General features: G+C 42.8%; 2 protein-coding genes across 6 annotated transcripts in view; one reads left to right on the top strand and one right to left on the bottom strand.

The window, feature by feature from the left end:
• The window catches only part of abcg5 (ATP-binding cassette, sub-family G (WHITE), member 5), a 38602-nt gene extending 26492 nt beyond the window's left edge, over nucleotides 1-12110 (bottom strand). Inside the window, exons 1-8 of one of the 3 annotated variants that reach the window (XM_038813615.1) lie at nucleotides 11715-12110; nucleotides 10074-10140; nucleotides 7225-7346; nucleotides 6369-6505; nucleotides 5397-5492; nucleotides 3557-3689; nucleotides 2755-2894; nucleotides 54-183 (exon numbers count right to left, since the gene is read on the bottom strand). In XM_038813615.1, the coding sequence (XP_038669543.1) occupies nucleotides 54-183; nucleotides 2755-2894; nucleotides 3557-3689; nucleotides 5397-5492; nucleotides 6369-6505; nucleotides 7225-7246 (658 nt within the window). In that variant the 5' untranslated portion in view covers nucleotides 7247-7346; nucleotides 10074-10140; nucleotides 11715-12110. The remainder of the gene's footprint in view (nucleotides 1-53; nucleotides 184-2754; nucleotides 2895-3556; nucleotides 3690-5396; nucleotides 5493-6368; nucleotides 6506-7224; nucleotides 7347-10073; nucleotides 10141-11714) is intronic. The other 2 variants (XM_038813599.1, XM_038813608.1) reach the window with 2 other exon arrangements.
• Nucleotides 1-16585, top strand: part of abcg8 (ATP-binding cassette, sub-family G (WHITE), member 8) — an 80250-nt gene that overhangs the window by 7431 nt on the left and 56234 nt on the right. Inside the window, exons 1-2 of one of the 3 annotated variants that reach the window (XM_038813567.1) lie at nucleotides 12178-12366; nucleotides 12498-12608. In XM_038813567.1, the coding sequence (XP_038669495.1) occupies nucleotides 12307-12366; nucleotides 12498-12608 (171 nt within the window). In that variant the 5' untranslated portion in view covers nucleotides 12178-12306. Of the gene's footprint in view, nucleotides 1-12177; nucleotides 12367-12497; nucleotides 12609-16585 lie in introns of those variants that run through there. The other 2 variants (XM_038813576.1, XM_038813586.1) reach the window with 2 other exon arrangements.

Genomic DNA, 16585 nt, shown 5'->3' with positions numbered 1-16585 from the left:
TCAACTGCTTCTTTCTCTTTTTCTAAGGATCAGATACAAGAACGATTACCTACCATATAAATCAAATGGGTTGCAGTATTCAGGACACTGATAACCACAGCCGCTGAAAAATTCTACCATTTCTTCAGTTCCACCGCAAAACACCAACTCCCCGCAGGTCATTATGCCAATTCTGTCAAACAACTTGAGAATTGTGGACAAGAGAATATTAAACATGTAAAACCTCCCCCAAAAAGCAGAGAAAATGGAAGGAAACTTGTCTTTTTCTTTTAGATCGTAACTGAGCATTGTGAACATTTTTGTACTTTTAATTTCAGACCTCCACTAATCGTGTTTACTCTATCATACTCCTCATGAAAGGATGTCTATTTTCGATATACTTAATATAGCTTTTAGCATTCCATCTACACAAGTATTTGGAAAGTCAGTTAAGACATTGTAAGGTCGGTGCGTAAACAATTTTTAAAAGTCCCGGGCCATATAAGGAACAAGTTGTGTTTTTCTGATACTCAGACTGGCAATAGGAATGTAACTAATATATAATTTATACATACAATAGATATTTATATAATGTATAATACCTACTACACGCCCTGGATTTTACACTTGTGGATTTTGCTTTCCGTCCGTCTGGGCCTCCATTTTTTATTTAATGAGTTTTAAATCCCATGCATAAATTAAACCTCTCGCAATCTCACAAGAGGACTCTGAAGTCTCAGGATTTTTTGAAGCCTGCTGCATCTTTGGGCAACACGTTTGCTAATCACACAAATATAAGTAATTGCTTTCAGGTAGGTAACTTCTGAGAAAATGTTTATTTAACTTCTGAGGACATCATTTTCCATTGAAAATTCTGGGAACACATTAAAGCTGTTACCAATTGTTTAAGCCACTAACCTCCTCCTACAAAACAGCAGTCATCATTTTTAAAGAGCTAAATATCCCACTATTTATTGTGAAAGACACAACATACACTAATCGTATAAACAGCTGCAGTATTACAATTATTGAATGATTTATGAATTTTCCTCCATCCAACCTTTGTATAAAATATTAATAAATATGACAATACATGTTGAATCCACAATAAGTAAAACCATATACGATAGCACTGTAGCTTCATAGCGCCAGGGTCCCAGGTTCAATTCCCAACTTGGGTCACTGTCTGTGTGGAGTCTGCACATTCTCCCCGTGTCTGCGTGGGTTTCCTCCGGGTGCTCCGGTTTCCTCCCACAAGTCCCGAAAGACGTGCTGTTAGGTAATTTTGACATTCTGAATTCTCCTTCAGTGTATCCGAACAGGTGCCGGAATGTGGCAACTAGGGGCTTTTCACGGTAATTGCATTGTTAATGTAAGCCTACTTGTGACAATAAAGATTATTTTAATAAAGATTAACATAACTTAGGGAATAAATTGAAGTTCTTTTAATTTGACTTAACTCCTATCATTTAAATTGTTAAGAAACAGAGTATGATTTTACTACCAGAATGTTCATCTGAACAGAAGAAAAATAATTATCTGAATGCCCAATTAATTAAACATTGAAGCATGGTCAAGTCAATGTTATTTTTATCTGCTTATGTAGCTTTCAGTTATCTGATTACGTTACCAGAATGATTTATTTTGATGGAGATGGAATGCAATTGATGGTGTTTTCATAGTCCAGAGACCCAATAGTACTAGAGATCTAGTTGTCATGAGTCTTGTTGCTGTCATCAGATCTCCATTTACAACTGAAGTGCTTTTATATTTGGTGCTTTTGCAGTTCCAGTGACAGGACAACAGCATGGACTTCCTGCGTTTACATTGTAAAATATATTTCTGTATCCCAGAAATGGGATCCTGGGCCTGTGGAAATCTGTGTCTACACATCAGGAAGACAATTTGAGCAATGTTAACCTTGGAAGCCAATGTACAGAGTTTACTTCTTGATGGCCATAATTGCAGATCTACCAGATGCAGAAGCATGGGACCGAGTTTTCTTCTTTATGGGATTGTTAATCAGTCTGAATTTGGAAGGGAGAAGACCATTAAATGGGGAGATGGATGCATGAAGATTGAAGGATCTTTGATCAGCACACTCTGGTTCTGCTTTTATAACCATAGGTAAACTAAACTGCAGGAGTAAATGTAGCTTCGAATGACTTGTTAGAGATTAAAGAAACCACTCATCAGGTCAATCTGGGCGGCACAATGGCACAGTGGTTAGCACTGCTGCCTCACGGCACCAAGGTCCCTTGTTCGATCCTGGGTCACTGTCCGTGTGGAGTTTGCACATTCTCCCTGAGTCTGCGTGGGTCTCACCCCCACAACCCGAAGATTTGCAGATAGGTGGATTGGCCATGCTAAATTTCCCCTTAATTGGAAAAAATATAATTGGGTACTCTAAATTTTTTTTTTTTAAAACAACAGTCGATTTACATCGGCTTATGTTTGAACAAAAACAACTTTCCTGATAAGGGTTTTTCTTGAGATGGTGGGGTTAGCATTATTGCATTTAGTCCGGCATTGGGTCTTTCAGTTGTAAGAGATTCTCTTTAGCGGCCACTTGCAACAAAACTGTTTTTCTAAACTGCAAGTTTAGGCTTTTGCTACGCAAAGCTCCTGGAGACTCTTTCCCCACAATACCTCATAGTACATTTAGGCACTACTCTACCCAAGCAAAGAGGTTATACATTTGTAGTATGATCACATTCACCCTTCAAAGCCTTTAATTTGACAAAGCTTAATCAATTACACTCACAGCATGCTCACCTTGAAAAGTTCTGATCTAGGTTGGTGAATTGTTAAGATGACGATTCTATTTTTGTGAGCTAGTCTGGAAAGCAGGAGAATAATCTGGTTGGATGTCATACTGTCCAGGCCCGTGGTTGGTTCATCGAGTAAAATTACTTCTGATTAAAACAAAACAGAATGACATTTAATGAAATCTAAGATAAACTGTACATAGAATATCCAAGTCATGTACGATGGTAATCAGATTGCAGAATTGAACTTTGGCCTTTTACCAAAAACTTTCAATTTAAAAAATTGCATTCCAGAGAAAAGTTAGAATCCTCTTGTCAATATAGCACTACTATTTGAAATAAAAACCATAGCATATTTTTAAAATCACTTATATATGATACAAAAACTTCAAACAACAAACTTTTGTTGCTGATTTTGAATTATAATTGCTAAATTAGTAAAAAGGAAACAAATCAAACAATCAAGTGTTAATCACATTTAAATGCAGAATTAGATTCAAGCTGTGACCAAACATTGTGGGTTGAGCCTAAAATCTAACCATCCTCCCATCATATTTGAATTCACAATCCTCAACTAAATTACCACTTTGTAATCACATCCTTTGTAATCACAAGTCTTTGCATAACTACGATATAAACCATTCTATTAGCTGACTGCTTGTAGTTAAACCTGGTACTTATTATTTTCAGTATAATCCGTCTCAATTGGACAGCCTGAAATCAGGAAATGCAAGTCGCTCCCAAATAGGGTACAATTAGAACTCATTAAAGCAAAATTGGATTAAAGTTATAATTAATCATGGTCTTACTGGGATCTTGAAGGAGCTGTGCTGCTATAGAGACCCGACGTCTTTCACCACCAGAAATCCCCCGAAAGACGCGGCCTCCAATCATGTGATTGGCCACATGACTCAAACTGAGCTCCAACATGACAGACTTCACCTGTAGACACAGGTATACAAGATTTAATGCATTTTTCATTGTGTTTCAATTGTATTGCCAACCTTAGTCTTGTAATATACTTATCAGGTAAATTGAAGTTTTAAGTCATCAAACAGGATAGCGCTGAAGCATGGTCTCTTGGTCACGATTCTTCCAAAATGTTTCTAAGTGTGGGAACTCCCGCGAGCTTCCTGGTGCTTGGCCGAGCAAGGCAGGCAACACTATTGAACGTTAATTGATCCACTTCCCGAGGCCCCACAGACTTCACCGGCACCTCGCTCGCTAGCCCCTCGTTAACAAAAATTGAGCAGCACTTGCTCAGCCAACCCAAGCCAGCTAGCAACAAGGGTGCCAAAGAGAGCGGCTCCAAGTTTCAGGGATGCAGACCTAGGGAGGTTCATAGACGCAGTGGAGGCCAGGAGTGATTTAATGTTCCCTTGAGGGTCCTGGAGGGTCAGTCACAGGGCAGCCAGTGCTGCCTGGGATGAGTAGGTGGCGGCTGTAAGCTACGCGAGCGTGACCAGGAGGGCTGGCACCAGTGCCGGATAAAGGTCAACGACCTACACCAGGCAGCACAAACGAGTAAACATCAATCACCTGCCCCCATACCCTGAGACCTTTCCATCTACACGTGGCCATCCACGCACCCCAACTCCCCATGTGGCCCCCAACCCACCATTCACTTCCCCCATCCTTTCAACTCTTCCTTCACCACCCCCCATCCCAGCCTCACACCACTGTGAGCCAGGTGTGTGGCTAATGATGCCCTCTCTGTATCTCCTCATGGCCCCATCCCGCGTGGCCCCCTCTCCAGCCTCCCAGAAGAACACCTCAGAGGGGAGCTCCAAGGAAGACACAATCGAGGTGTCACAGCTGTCATCCCCACTCTCCACCAGCGCAGGTACACACACCTCGGTGGGGAACATTCAGGGGCACAATCTAGTGAGCACCACACTGCTGCACATGCACATCATGTGGAGGCAGGAATCCCCAGGTGAGACAGCAGTTGGAGGTCTGCTGGTTCCCAGGACTCAGCTGGGTCTCAGCCTCTAGCTGAACCTATGGAAGAGGTATCCCGGAGCTGATGGAGATGTTAGGGTGCGGTCAGGACATTCAGAGGGAGATGTCAGCGACACTGCAGCAGATCCATAGCTGATTGGAGGAGTCCCAGAGGCTGCAAGCGCAGGAGATGTCGCCGGCAATGCATGGCACCGAGGCCAACACTGCTCGAGTGGCGACCGCAGGGAAAGCCCGGTGCATGCCGCCAGCACCATTGGTGAAGGTGTCCACGGTGTCGCGCAGTCGGTGACAGCCATGGCTGACGGTCTCGGCAGAATGTTTGACTCACTGGTGTATGTGACCCGGTACCAGGCTGACGTTGATGAGGTTCTGTGGGACATGTCCCGCTCTCAGATGGAAATGGATGAGGCACTGCGGAGCTTGTCCCAGTCGCAGGTGGACATTGCTGAGGTGCTACAGAGCATGTTCCATTCACTGAGGGGCATCACCAAGGACATTGACACAATGGTGCAGGCACCGGGGAGCCACGAGGGCAGGCAGAGCCAGATGATGCAGGGTCAGTCGGGGCTCAAACCAGTTGCCACACCCCCCATCCCAAGGTATCTCCAAATTCGCGGTGATCTGCTGTCTACCATAGCCTCGCTACGATGAGGGTGTAATACTTTCCATCTGGTAAACCAAGGGTACCTTCTTTTTGATGGCATTAGAACATCCACGTAATGCTAGCAGGGCAGTGTAAGTCAGTGTTTCTTCCACTGTGAGGTAGCTGAGTAAATTGTCATTCTGCAGAAGAAAAAGGAGTAAAGTGAGTTCACCTTGAAAATCAAATGTGGCGTTGCTGTCTAATTCACTGTCTGTTTCATAATTCACCGCAGGTGTATTTTCCCTTTCCTTGAGGAATGATTCCTGTTTGTGTGTGTATATGTGTGCAGGTGGGGTGGGCGGTACAGTAGAGGGACTGAGTGATGGCTGGAGGAGGGTGATGGGATAGTGCACATGTGGCAGCACTCATTCTAATATCTTGCCCAAGAATTGCGAGCCCCGATGTTATGTGCTGATTTAGAGTTTGGGCACCAATAAGCTCTTCAACTTCAAAATATCACAATAGCCCAAGTCTCATCAGACTTCCACACATATACATTCTCTATTATGAGTTGCTGGACAATAAACTGCAACAGCTAATGATTAATTTTTCTGCTTTATTGCAAATTGCCACAAATGCTGGTGAATCCTATATTTTGCTCTGAATGTGATCAACTGATTCAACATCGCAGGTATCTGCATTATGTTTTTCGCACTTTGTGGCATGAGTCCCATTCTTGCCCACTTTTTAAATGTGTCATGACACCAGCATTCCAGAACAGTTCAACATTTTTTCAGGAATATGAGAAGACTACATCAATGCCACTTTTGAAATAATCTTTTTAAAAGCTGGCTGACGGAAGGTGGTTTCTTTATTTTGCACTTGAGTCCACTGACATAGACTGGTTGAGTCAAATGACCCGTTTCTGTGCCATAAATCCTATGTAGCCCTATGTAAATTGAAAACAAAATCAGTTCTATACTTGAAAATATTTGCAGTGTTGCAAATTTTCAGTGTTCAGAAGAATGCATATTGTTACAAGTTACAGTTTAAGTGAATTACTGCACTATTATTACCTGTAGGACATATGAAAAGCAGTCATGAAATTCTTCCTTTTTAAGTTTGCACCCATTCACATATATATCACCCAGTAGGTTTGTTTGCTTACATAATCTTCCTGCAATTGCATCCAGCAAAGTGGTTTTTCCGGATCCTAAAACATAATATCATAATCGTGGCGTTACAACATTAGAACAAAACATCATTTTTTTATGTATACAGTATAAACAGTGAAATAATTAAAACCTTTATGCACCTTACATTAGGTTGTCCAAGCTCTGATTACGGTAGACATGCCCGATGGCTACCAGACCAGGAACGTTCAGCTTAACTGCACAATCTACGCTGCGTTAGCTGATCTCAGCTATGTGGCAATTGATTATTTTAAATGTTACAGATTAGCGCTGAAAGTAACTCACACTTGGTCTAGAAGAATACTGTATGATGGAGAAGACCTACTGGAAATAAAACTCACTGCCCTCCATGGGAGATTGAAATTATGGATGACAACATTGGGTTAATTAGTAATATGTTGTGAATTAAATTTACCCATAAGAGGTCAACTCGTAGCAAAGTACCAGCTATCTGAGACATTGAGGGGGAGTTTTGGCTTGGCAACGCATTAATAACGGGAGAACCTTGTGGCATGTTGGGAAGTAGAGGTTTCTGCAGCGCATTTGTCTTTGGCTTTTGAACCCAGCCATGGCATTAGCCAACTGCCCAACTAATGACAGTGAGCGGGCATAATGGTGACCCGCATCTGTCTATTCAGAACAACAATTTAAAGGGACACTACCAAGGAAATAAATTGGAAATAAAAAGCAAATTTAAACATAAATCTGAAGAACAAAACAAACTATTTGCATTAATTACCAGAATTTCCTAAAATTCCCATGAGTTGTCCACTTTCCACATAAAACGAGACATCTTTCAGGATATGCCTTGTCCATTTTTTATTGTACGATTGAACATCCCACCAAGGCCCAACTCTCTCACTGAAAGAACATAATTTTAAACATAAAGTAGTGAACGATGAGGGGGATCACAAAGCTGTTAAAATTTTCCAATCTCACCATTTGCATTATTTTTGAATATGTTTGCATATTTCCCCCCACTAAAAGAAGATAGGAATTTGAGTGAGGGGCTAATTATAGATGCAGTTTCAATCATTAGTGGTCCCTGATTGTGTGTTTTGCTCAATTACGTTTTTTTAGAATAGAACAGTACAGCACAGAACAGGCCCTTCGGCCCTCGATGTTGTGCCGAGCAATGATCGCCCTACTCAAGCCAACGTATCCACCCTATATCAGTAAACCCCCCCCCCCCCCCCCACCCACCCCATTAACCTTATTTTTTAGGACACTGCAGGCAATTTAGCATGGCCAATCCACCTAACCCGCACATCTTTGGACTGTGGGAGGAAACCGGAGCACCCGGAGGAAACCCACGCACACAAGGGGAGGACGTGCAGACTCCGCACAGACAGTGACCCAGCCGGGAACTGAACCTGGGACCCTGGAGCTGTGAAGCATTTATGCTAACCACCATGCTACCGTGCTGCCCTTATTTCCCCTCTTTTAAAAAACAATATTTTATGAAGGCATATATAGTTTTAACAATTTTCAAGAGGAAAAACGATGCTCAATTACTTATTGATCACCATATTTTGTCAATTTTGTGCTCATTAACATGAGGAATTTAGGACTGGAGAGTGGGTGTGTTGACCTGAAGCACCCAGTTCTGGCATTCCAAGGCAAGGACACAAATTTAGCTACAAGGTAAAGCACCCTCTTCTACACTCTGACCTCAAATTGCACCAATGGGAGACTTTTCCATTTCCCATCATTCACTCTAAGTAAAATTGCCAATTTAGTACCGAATTTAGTCCCATAACCAAAAGGAACTGGATAAATTAATGAGGACTTAAAATGAACCCAATATCCACTTATTTATTTCCAAAATATGTGATAAAATTTGCAGAACATTTTGATGGAATTGTCCAGCATGGAATCATTGACAGCTTTTGCAGTAAACATTCATGCTATTTCTCTACCACCTACATTTTCTCATGGCAATTCACTGCTGACGACAAATTAAGACATCCAGTGGTTAACTGTGTAAACCTATGCTAATTCTACAGCCCAAAGTTTGTAGTCAGTGTTGAAGGAATGACACTCAAGTGTTCATCGTGCTGACAGCTGCCCAGAGACCTTTCCCAGACTTGCTGTCATTGGGCATCTAATCCAGTGGTACAACCACAAAGTGGGATCTGTGGTAAGTGAGCTCAGGGCAAGCAATGGCATGGTTCTTCAACCTAGAAGATTTAAGAATCCTCACCGAGACTTGCAGAGTCTTTCAGGGCTGGAAAGGGTGTTTGGAAGTAATTATAACTTATTACGTCCCAGCCCCAACTTTTTTATTACGTCCCAGCCCCAACTTTTTCTTCTTTATTTAGTGGGAATCCACTGGGTAACTACATGCCGGTACATGGATTTTAATACCAGGTCTATTGGTGAGATACACGTTTAGCACAGCCTGTGGGGAAACAGGGCGACAGCAAATTCTGGATTTCCACATTTAACTGCCTACGTGCAGACTTTCGAACCTGCTGTCATCTTACTTCATATTAATGGCGAGCACTTAGCCTCGCCATTATTCTCAAAGTATTATCTGGATCATCACCAAAATAACCAGAAGTGAAAAATAGTCGATGTTAACAAGTGTGATTTCGTTTTCATTGTCAACAAAGTAGGGAGGGAAATCTGTCCCTTCGGGACACTCTCAGGAACCTGGATTTAAAACTTCAGGTGAAGCTTCAAATCCCCCAAGAAATCAAAAACCATTGGCTGATGTCCCAATAGGCACAACAGTACCCATCATCAATAAGAAGGTACAAAAGTATGAAATAATGGGCAGATGTTATAGATGCCTCCATGCTAATTCAGAATTTTTACTGGGTGGCGAAAACTATGTAGCAACAAGTTACTTCAATACAATATTGGAAAGACTGGCACTTTCACCTTTAGCCCTTGCAATAAACTCTGCTTCGTTTCTGTAGATCCATTCCCTTCTCCCCCATCACTATTTCAAGATAAACTATTTGTAACCTCAACATCCTACTCAACCCTAAGTAGAGTTTCTGAACTCATATCCATTGCATCAGAGACCATTTACTTCCACCTCTGCAATAACGCCTAACTCAACCCCTATGCCACAGATAACCTGATTCTGCACATCCTTATGTCATCTCCAGTCTTGATTACACCAATGTTCTCAATGGCAATTAATGGCCGAGAAGTGCTAGCCTAGCCAGCAACATCCTGTGAATTAATCAATATAATGGTCTTCTTGTTGGCTTTTCATCCTTCACTCTTTATAACTCCTACTTGGCTAAATTTCAGGTGTACAAATGCTGTCCTATACTAAGTCCTGCTTACCAATCTTTGTTGACCTACGTTAGTTAGTTCTTGCTGCAATCACATCTAGTGCTAAACAAAGTGAACATCCATTCCTCGGACTCTAGCCTTTTGTACATTTTCCCATTTGTTTCCCCTGTTGCCATTATTGACATAATTTTCAGCTATCTTTGAAATTCAGTCACTAGTCATCTCTTCTTCCTTCTCCTTTAAAACGCTTCTCAAAAACATCTTTATGATGAAGCTTGTTGCCATCTATCCTAATTTCTGGTTTTATATGTTTTTCTAACACCAACTGGAAAGTACCTTTAAATATGGTGTGGCATCAAATACTTGTTCAAATAAGTCCTTTAATGAAACATTCGAAATGGTCCTTTAATCAAATAAAAATACTTTATTAAATGTGATTTGGACAGCCCGACCATTCCAGTTTTTTTTTTTCATTTTTCTAATTAAGGGGTAATCTAACATGCCCAATCCACCTACCCTGCATACCTTTGGGTTGTGGGGGTGAGACGCATGAACTCATGGGGAGAATGTGCAAATTTTACACCGACAGTGACCCGGGGCCAGGATTGAACCCGGGTCCTCAGCACTGTGAGGCAGTAGTGCTAACCACTGCCCAACCATGCTGCCCTTGCCCATTCCAGTTCTGATGAAACATTACACCTGAAATATTAATCCGTTTTTCTCCTTCAGATGCTAACATGCTACAAGTTCAGCATGTTTTATTTCAAAGTCAGGTTTCCAGCATTTGTTCACATTACAACAACTTGAGTAATTCAATGGCTGTGAAGTTCTATTCAGCATCCGGAGAATCCAACGGGCAGGAGATAAATGTGTTCCTTCTATGTGCAATGTGCAGAATTAAACTTTGGGAAATGTCTGTCTTGCTCTTCATTGGCACATCAACATCATTTGGGCACATCCCTCCATATTGTCAGTAACCACCAAGGCAAAATTCCTGCAGGATCTATCCTCAATACAATTACACACTTTTTGGACGTCACCTAATATGTAAAAACAACTCATTACTTCTGAAGCAGCATGTACTTTTTCCTCTCTTTTTGGTGGCATCAAGCAAATAGTGCATTCAGGTATCGGCCCTCACCCCAAATATCCCTATAATTGCAGCCAGCATCCATTATACTTATACAAAAATATAAAAAAGAAAACTGAAAATGCTGCAAATTTGAAATTAAATCAGAAAATGTTGGAAATGGACAGCAAGCAAATCCAAATCTGTATGGAACAGGTGGGTTAACATTCAGAGTACTCCCCTTCTACCACCAGTATTAATAAAGTTATTCACTAGAGGTGAAATGTTTTGTAATGTTCTGAGGTCATGAAGGGCCTCGCTCATTCACACCTAAATGTCAATCTATCTTTCTGATTTTGGAAAATGAACTGCTTATTGGGCTTTATTGAACTTTTAGAGAATAAAGATTATATCCGACACAAATGGCATTATGGACACGTAATTGTCAGTTTATTGTTAACAATGTCATATGATTAAAAACATACTTATTAGAAAACACATTATTTACTAAAACTATTAGCCATTTGTTAACTCGTAATATAAAAAAATGTTAATATACTGTACCCGATTGAGAAGAAAATTATTTATTGGGGAGAGTTTTAAACTTGTGGCGTTCTGTATCTTAATACTTTCTAAATACGAAAGTACATTTACTTTTGGTATTGCTAGTGAGGAAAAAAATCTGTAAAAGTCCCAGGATTTATCAGTCACGTTTTATTTAAATAGAATTCCAATCACCTCGTTTATTTTTTTTAGAAATCTACTCCTCAAATATAATTGCAGCATTAATAGTGTTTGGTTTTCTTTGAAAAGCAGGACTTCACTTTTTGCCATGATTTGGTTTTTGATTTATTTATTGACCTCCATCCCCTGCAAAGTAAAAAGTTAGGAGAAGGGGTTGCGTTTACCTGACGGTGTAGTCGAGGTGATTTACACAGACGGTGCAGGCCGCTTCTGCTCTTCCCGGGGAATCAGCGGGTGCTGCTGTCTGACCGTCACATCTCACGTCGCTGCCCCTGTCGCCAAACTCTTCTCCTGGAGGCACAACGCCACCGCTTGATTCTTCCAAGCAGCTCATGTCACCCCTCACTCCGGCACACATCCGCGTTCACACACACACAAACCCTCACCCTAACAATGTTTACAATAATTAAAGCAACGAAATGTACATTTACATGAAATTAAATGGTCGCAACAACGCATCTCCGACGTCTTCTCCCTTCCCCCCGCCCCCTCACACCCTGTCAGCTCGGCTGTGTCGGGGGTGAATGAACTGCTGATGTTTTAAAGCAACAGGCAACCCTTGGACCGCTGGTTTGAGGCGGTGCTCCATGTAACAGGGGCGGGCTGAGCGGCTCCTTTAAAACCTGCCCCCACCATCCATCTGCAAGGGACAGACTAGACGGCCAGGGCACTTGCTCATCTGCACCTGTGGTCTCCTTCTGAGCCTTGCTGCTGTTGGTCGATTTATTTATTTGTCATACAGTCGCTTCCCTCAGCATGCAGCACATGTCCAGCCAGTCGGGTCGCCGCCACAGCAGCCTGTCCAAAAGTGTGGAGGTGAGTTTTGAGCGCTGGGAGAGAGCGCAGACTGACTGTGAACTCAAGTCACCGCCACACAGGCTGTTGTGACTTTGTGTCTTGCCGTCCTTTTTAACATTGTTTTCCCCCTCTCTTTCCTTTCACATCAGCCGGGCCGGCTCAGCGATCAGCTGTTCTGTACGTTAGAGGAGGAAAGCAGCCTTTACTTCACCTACAGTGGCAAACCCAACATCATCCAAGTGCGAGATCTCAATTATGAGGCGAGTGACAGCTTCTTGTTTGGATCGCTCGGGCGGAGACGGTGGCCCCTCACAATCCAGAGCTGACAAATGCTTGTGCTTATTTTCTGCCCACTGACTATTGGTAACGATGCAACGCGCCTTTTGCTCCCAAATCATTTCAGTTCTGTTAGGACACGAGGACACCAGAAATAGTAGACCATTCGGCCCCTTAAGCCCGGTCCTGGTCAAGGCTTATCTCAATGCGGGCTTAACTTTCACTCGTCCTCCACAACCCTGGACTCCACTAATCAAAAATCTGTCTAACTCAGTATATTCACTGGTCCAGCCCCCGCTGCTGTCTGGGCAAGAGAGTTCAAACACCCACAACCCTCTTGAGAGACGAAATTCCTCCTCATTCCGCCTTAAGTGGGATTTTTAAACTGTGTCCTTTAGTTCTAGATTCTCCCAGGAGGTAAAGCATCATAGAGTCACAGGGCGTGATCCAACAGCCACGCTGCGCCCAAAAAGCAGCTCGTCGCTGCGCAGCATGGCCATTGAAAGCCGGGAGACCTTGCTCCAGGGATCTACCTGGCTGTTCTCGCGAGATCCAAGGCAAACTTGCGAGGCCTTGCAATGTGAATCCCGACCAATCCCATTTTAGCAAATCTGTGTATTAGAGCGAGACAGCTAGCCTCACTAATTCCCAAGGTGCTTGAGGCTTTGGGATTCAAACCCTTTGTCTCAGAGACCTTGGGTGAGTGTCGGTACTTGTCCCCACAAATGGTGACAAGACATAATGGCACTTGGGAGGATCTCCCAGGGGATCGGAGGCCCCCACATACAAGTCCTTTGGGCAGGGCAGTGCCACCTGGGTGCCAGTCTTGGCACTTCCAAGGTACCAAGCTGGCAATTTTTGCATGTGCACGATGGGGCTGGGGTTGCCTGCCGTGGGTGTTAGTTGAGGATGTGGACCTTCCCATACTGTGTTCGGGCTGGGGAGGGGAGTCGGGGGCCTCAGAGATCGGGATGCCATTTAAAAATGGTGTCCTGATCTCTTGCTGCAATGCGGAGTTCTGGTGAGCAGAGCTTACCCACTGTACAAAACGCGTTCCCGTTCAGGCCCATTATTCACTGCTAGTGCCAGGAAACACGCGACTTAACACGCGACTCGCTAGGGAATTGTGTTCCCTTTCAGGAGAATCGTGCCCATAGAGTTTTACAGCACAGATAGAGATCGTTCAGCCCATCATGTCATTCTAATCCCATTTTCCAATATTTATATGCTATGGGATTTCAAGTGTCATCTAAATGCGTCTAAAATGTTGTGAGGGTACCTGCCCCTACCACCCTTTCAGACAGTCAGTTCCAGATTCCCACTACCCTCTGGGTGAACAAGAATTTCCTCTAAATCTCCTGCCCCTTATCTTAAATCTAAGCCCTAATTAACCCCTCTACTAAGGGGGAAGTTTCTTCCTATCTACCCTATCTATATCTTATAACTTTGGACACCTTGATGAGATTCCCCCCTCAGCACTCTTTGCTCTATGGAAAAACACCCAGCATAACCAGTCAGCTGAAATACTCCATCCCAGGCAATATCCTGGTGAATCTCCTCTGCACCCTTACCAGTGTAATCTTTCTAGTGTCATCCTTCCTATAGTGTGGTGACCAGAACTGCACATAGAACTCTAGCTGTGGTCTAAGTTAATATACAGCTCCATCATAACCTCCCTACTCTGATATTCTATGCCTTGACTAATAAAGGCAAGTATCCCATGTGCCTTCTTAACCACCTTATCCACCTGTTCTGTTACTTTCGGGGATCTTTGGACATGCACCCCAAGACTCCTCTGGCCCTCTGCACTTCATTGTACATTCCCTTGCCTTGTTAGTCCTCCCAAAATGCAACACCTCACACTTTTCAGGGTTAAATTCCATTGCCACTGTCTGCCCATTAGTCCAACCCATCAACTTCATCCTGTAATCTAAGGCTTTCCTCCTTACTATTTACCACACCACTAATTTTCGTGTAATCTCAGCATCTACCCTATCAAGCCCCCTCAGAATCCATGTTTCAACAATATCATCTTTCATTCTTCTAAACTCCATTGAGAATAGTCCCGGCCTGCTAAACCTTCCATCATAAGACAAACCTCTTCATCCCAGAAATCAGCCTAATGGAACGTCTTTGAACTGCTCCCAATGCAAGAATGTCCCTCCTTAAATACGGTGGCCAAATTTGTATACGGTATTGAAGATGAAGTCTTATCAATAAATACCTCATACCGTTGCAGCAAGATCCCCCCATTTTTATACACTATGACGCTTGCAATAAAGGCCAACATTCCTTTAACTTTCCTACTTACTTTTACCTGCATGCTAACCTTTAGTGATTCATGTGCAAGGAAACCCAGATCCCTCTGTACTGCACCATTCCGTAGTCTCTCAACATTTAAATATTCTACTTTTCTATTCTTTCTGTCAAAATGGACAATGTTAGATTTTTCCCCATTATATTCCATCTGCCCAAATTTTGACTGATGCACTGTTGACAGTACAACTTTGCATCTGATCTTGAATGTGAGTACACCTTTAGCAGTGATCAAATAAAGTGCAGCCCTTTGCAACAACGGGTTATCATGCTGGTTGTTTCTTAACATTTAGTCAGTATTCTGAACCCTTGAGTCTCTGTGCCTACTCCTATGTTACTGGACAGAAAGTGAGGCGATGCAAGAGCCAACAGCACAACTAAGGTCTCCAGCTCTCCATTGGAGAATGCAGGTTACCAGTCTGGAGCATATCTGCTTCTAATTTATTGATCAACTCCAAAGCCCCAAAATGTTTCAAGTGGGATGCTCAGTCAGACATTCCTGTTTTCCCATTTTAAAAAAGTAGATATGAATAATTGTTGGTGGGATATTGGACAAAAACGTCAATGGATCAATCTAGGCTTAGTTATCTTGCAGCGTTCCCACCCAGAAAAATAGGAAAGGTGGTTGGCGGAGATTGATGGGAGAAGCTACTTGACTTGACAAAGATTTTATGGAATATCATTAATAAGACCATAGGATGTAGGAGCAGAAGTAGGCCATTCGACCCATCCAGAGTGCACAATAAGGAACTGATGCAGTGTCCTGTAGCATTTTTCTTGATTTACCCCAGGCCAGAGCGGAGGCTTGTGAACATAATAAAGAGATATTTTTTGAGCAGTGAGAGATATGCCTGCCTGAAAGCACAGTGCAGTTTCTATTAGTGGGTATCAGTGCCAGGAGCCCCTGTTGCCATGAATTCAGATTTCACTGATGCCTACTGCAAAGTTATGACTGATTACACTTCAAAAGTACTTCATTATCTTTAAAGCTTCTTGAGACATACTGTGTAAAGATAGTATATAAATGTCAGTTTTCACTTTCATTTTATTGTACTGCCTGATTACATAAAACTGCATCAAGTAAGCGACAACTGGAAGATAACCCCAGACAATTGCCCTTTGAGCGGTGTGAGCAAAGAACAGTGGACACGTGTGAGGTTTTGAAATCAGTCTGGTTTGTCTATAAACACTTTGCAATGCGGTGCACTATGACCTTTTTCATTTTGATGACGATTTTCTTCATCATGTACTTGAAAACATGTTAGTGCAAATTGCACCCCACGCCCCCAAACACCCCCCCCCCCAAGAAACGCCTTGAGCAAAAAGATTGGCAGGCATTGAAACAAGAACAGGAATCGTGGCAAAACATTCATCTTTACTACCTGCACCCGGCCCGCCAGTGACAGAGGGAAATTGTCCCACCTGAACAAGTCAGCCTTCACCCTCCCCAACAAGCTAGTAAAATTAAACTTCCGAAGCCCTACCCACTCCCCGGGCCACCTGTACCCACCCCTAAATACCTAAAATGAAACGGCGCTGGGCAAAATGGCAGTCCCCATCCCATCCCACCCTCACCCCCCCCACGACTGCTCCCACTCCCAGAGGGGAGACCACAAAACATTCCGTTTTCCCGAAATTCATTTTG

Source organism: Scyliorhinus canicula, chromosome 1 (genome assembly GCF_902713615.1).
Source record: "Scyliorhinus canicula chromosome 1, sScyCan1.1, whole genome shotgun sequence".
Classification (NCBI taxonomy): domain Eukaryota; kingdom Metazoa; phylum Chordata; class Chondrichthyes; order Carcharhiniformes; family Scyliorhinidae; genus Scyliorhinus; species Scyliorhinus canicula.
Note: the sequence above shows the minus strand (reverse complement) of the source record. Positions and strands in the feature narration are given on the sequence as shown.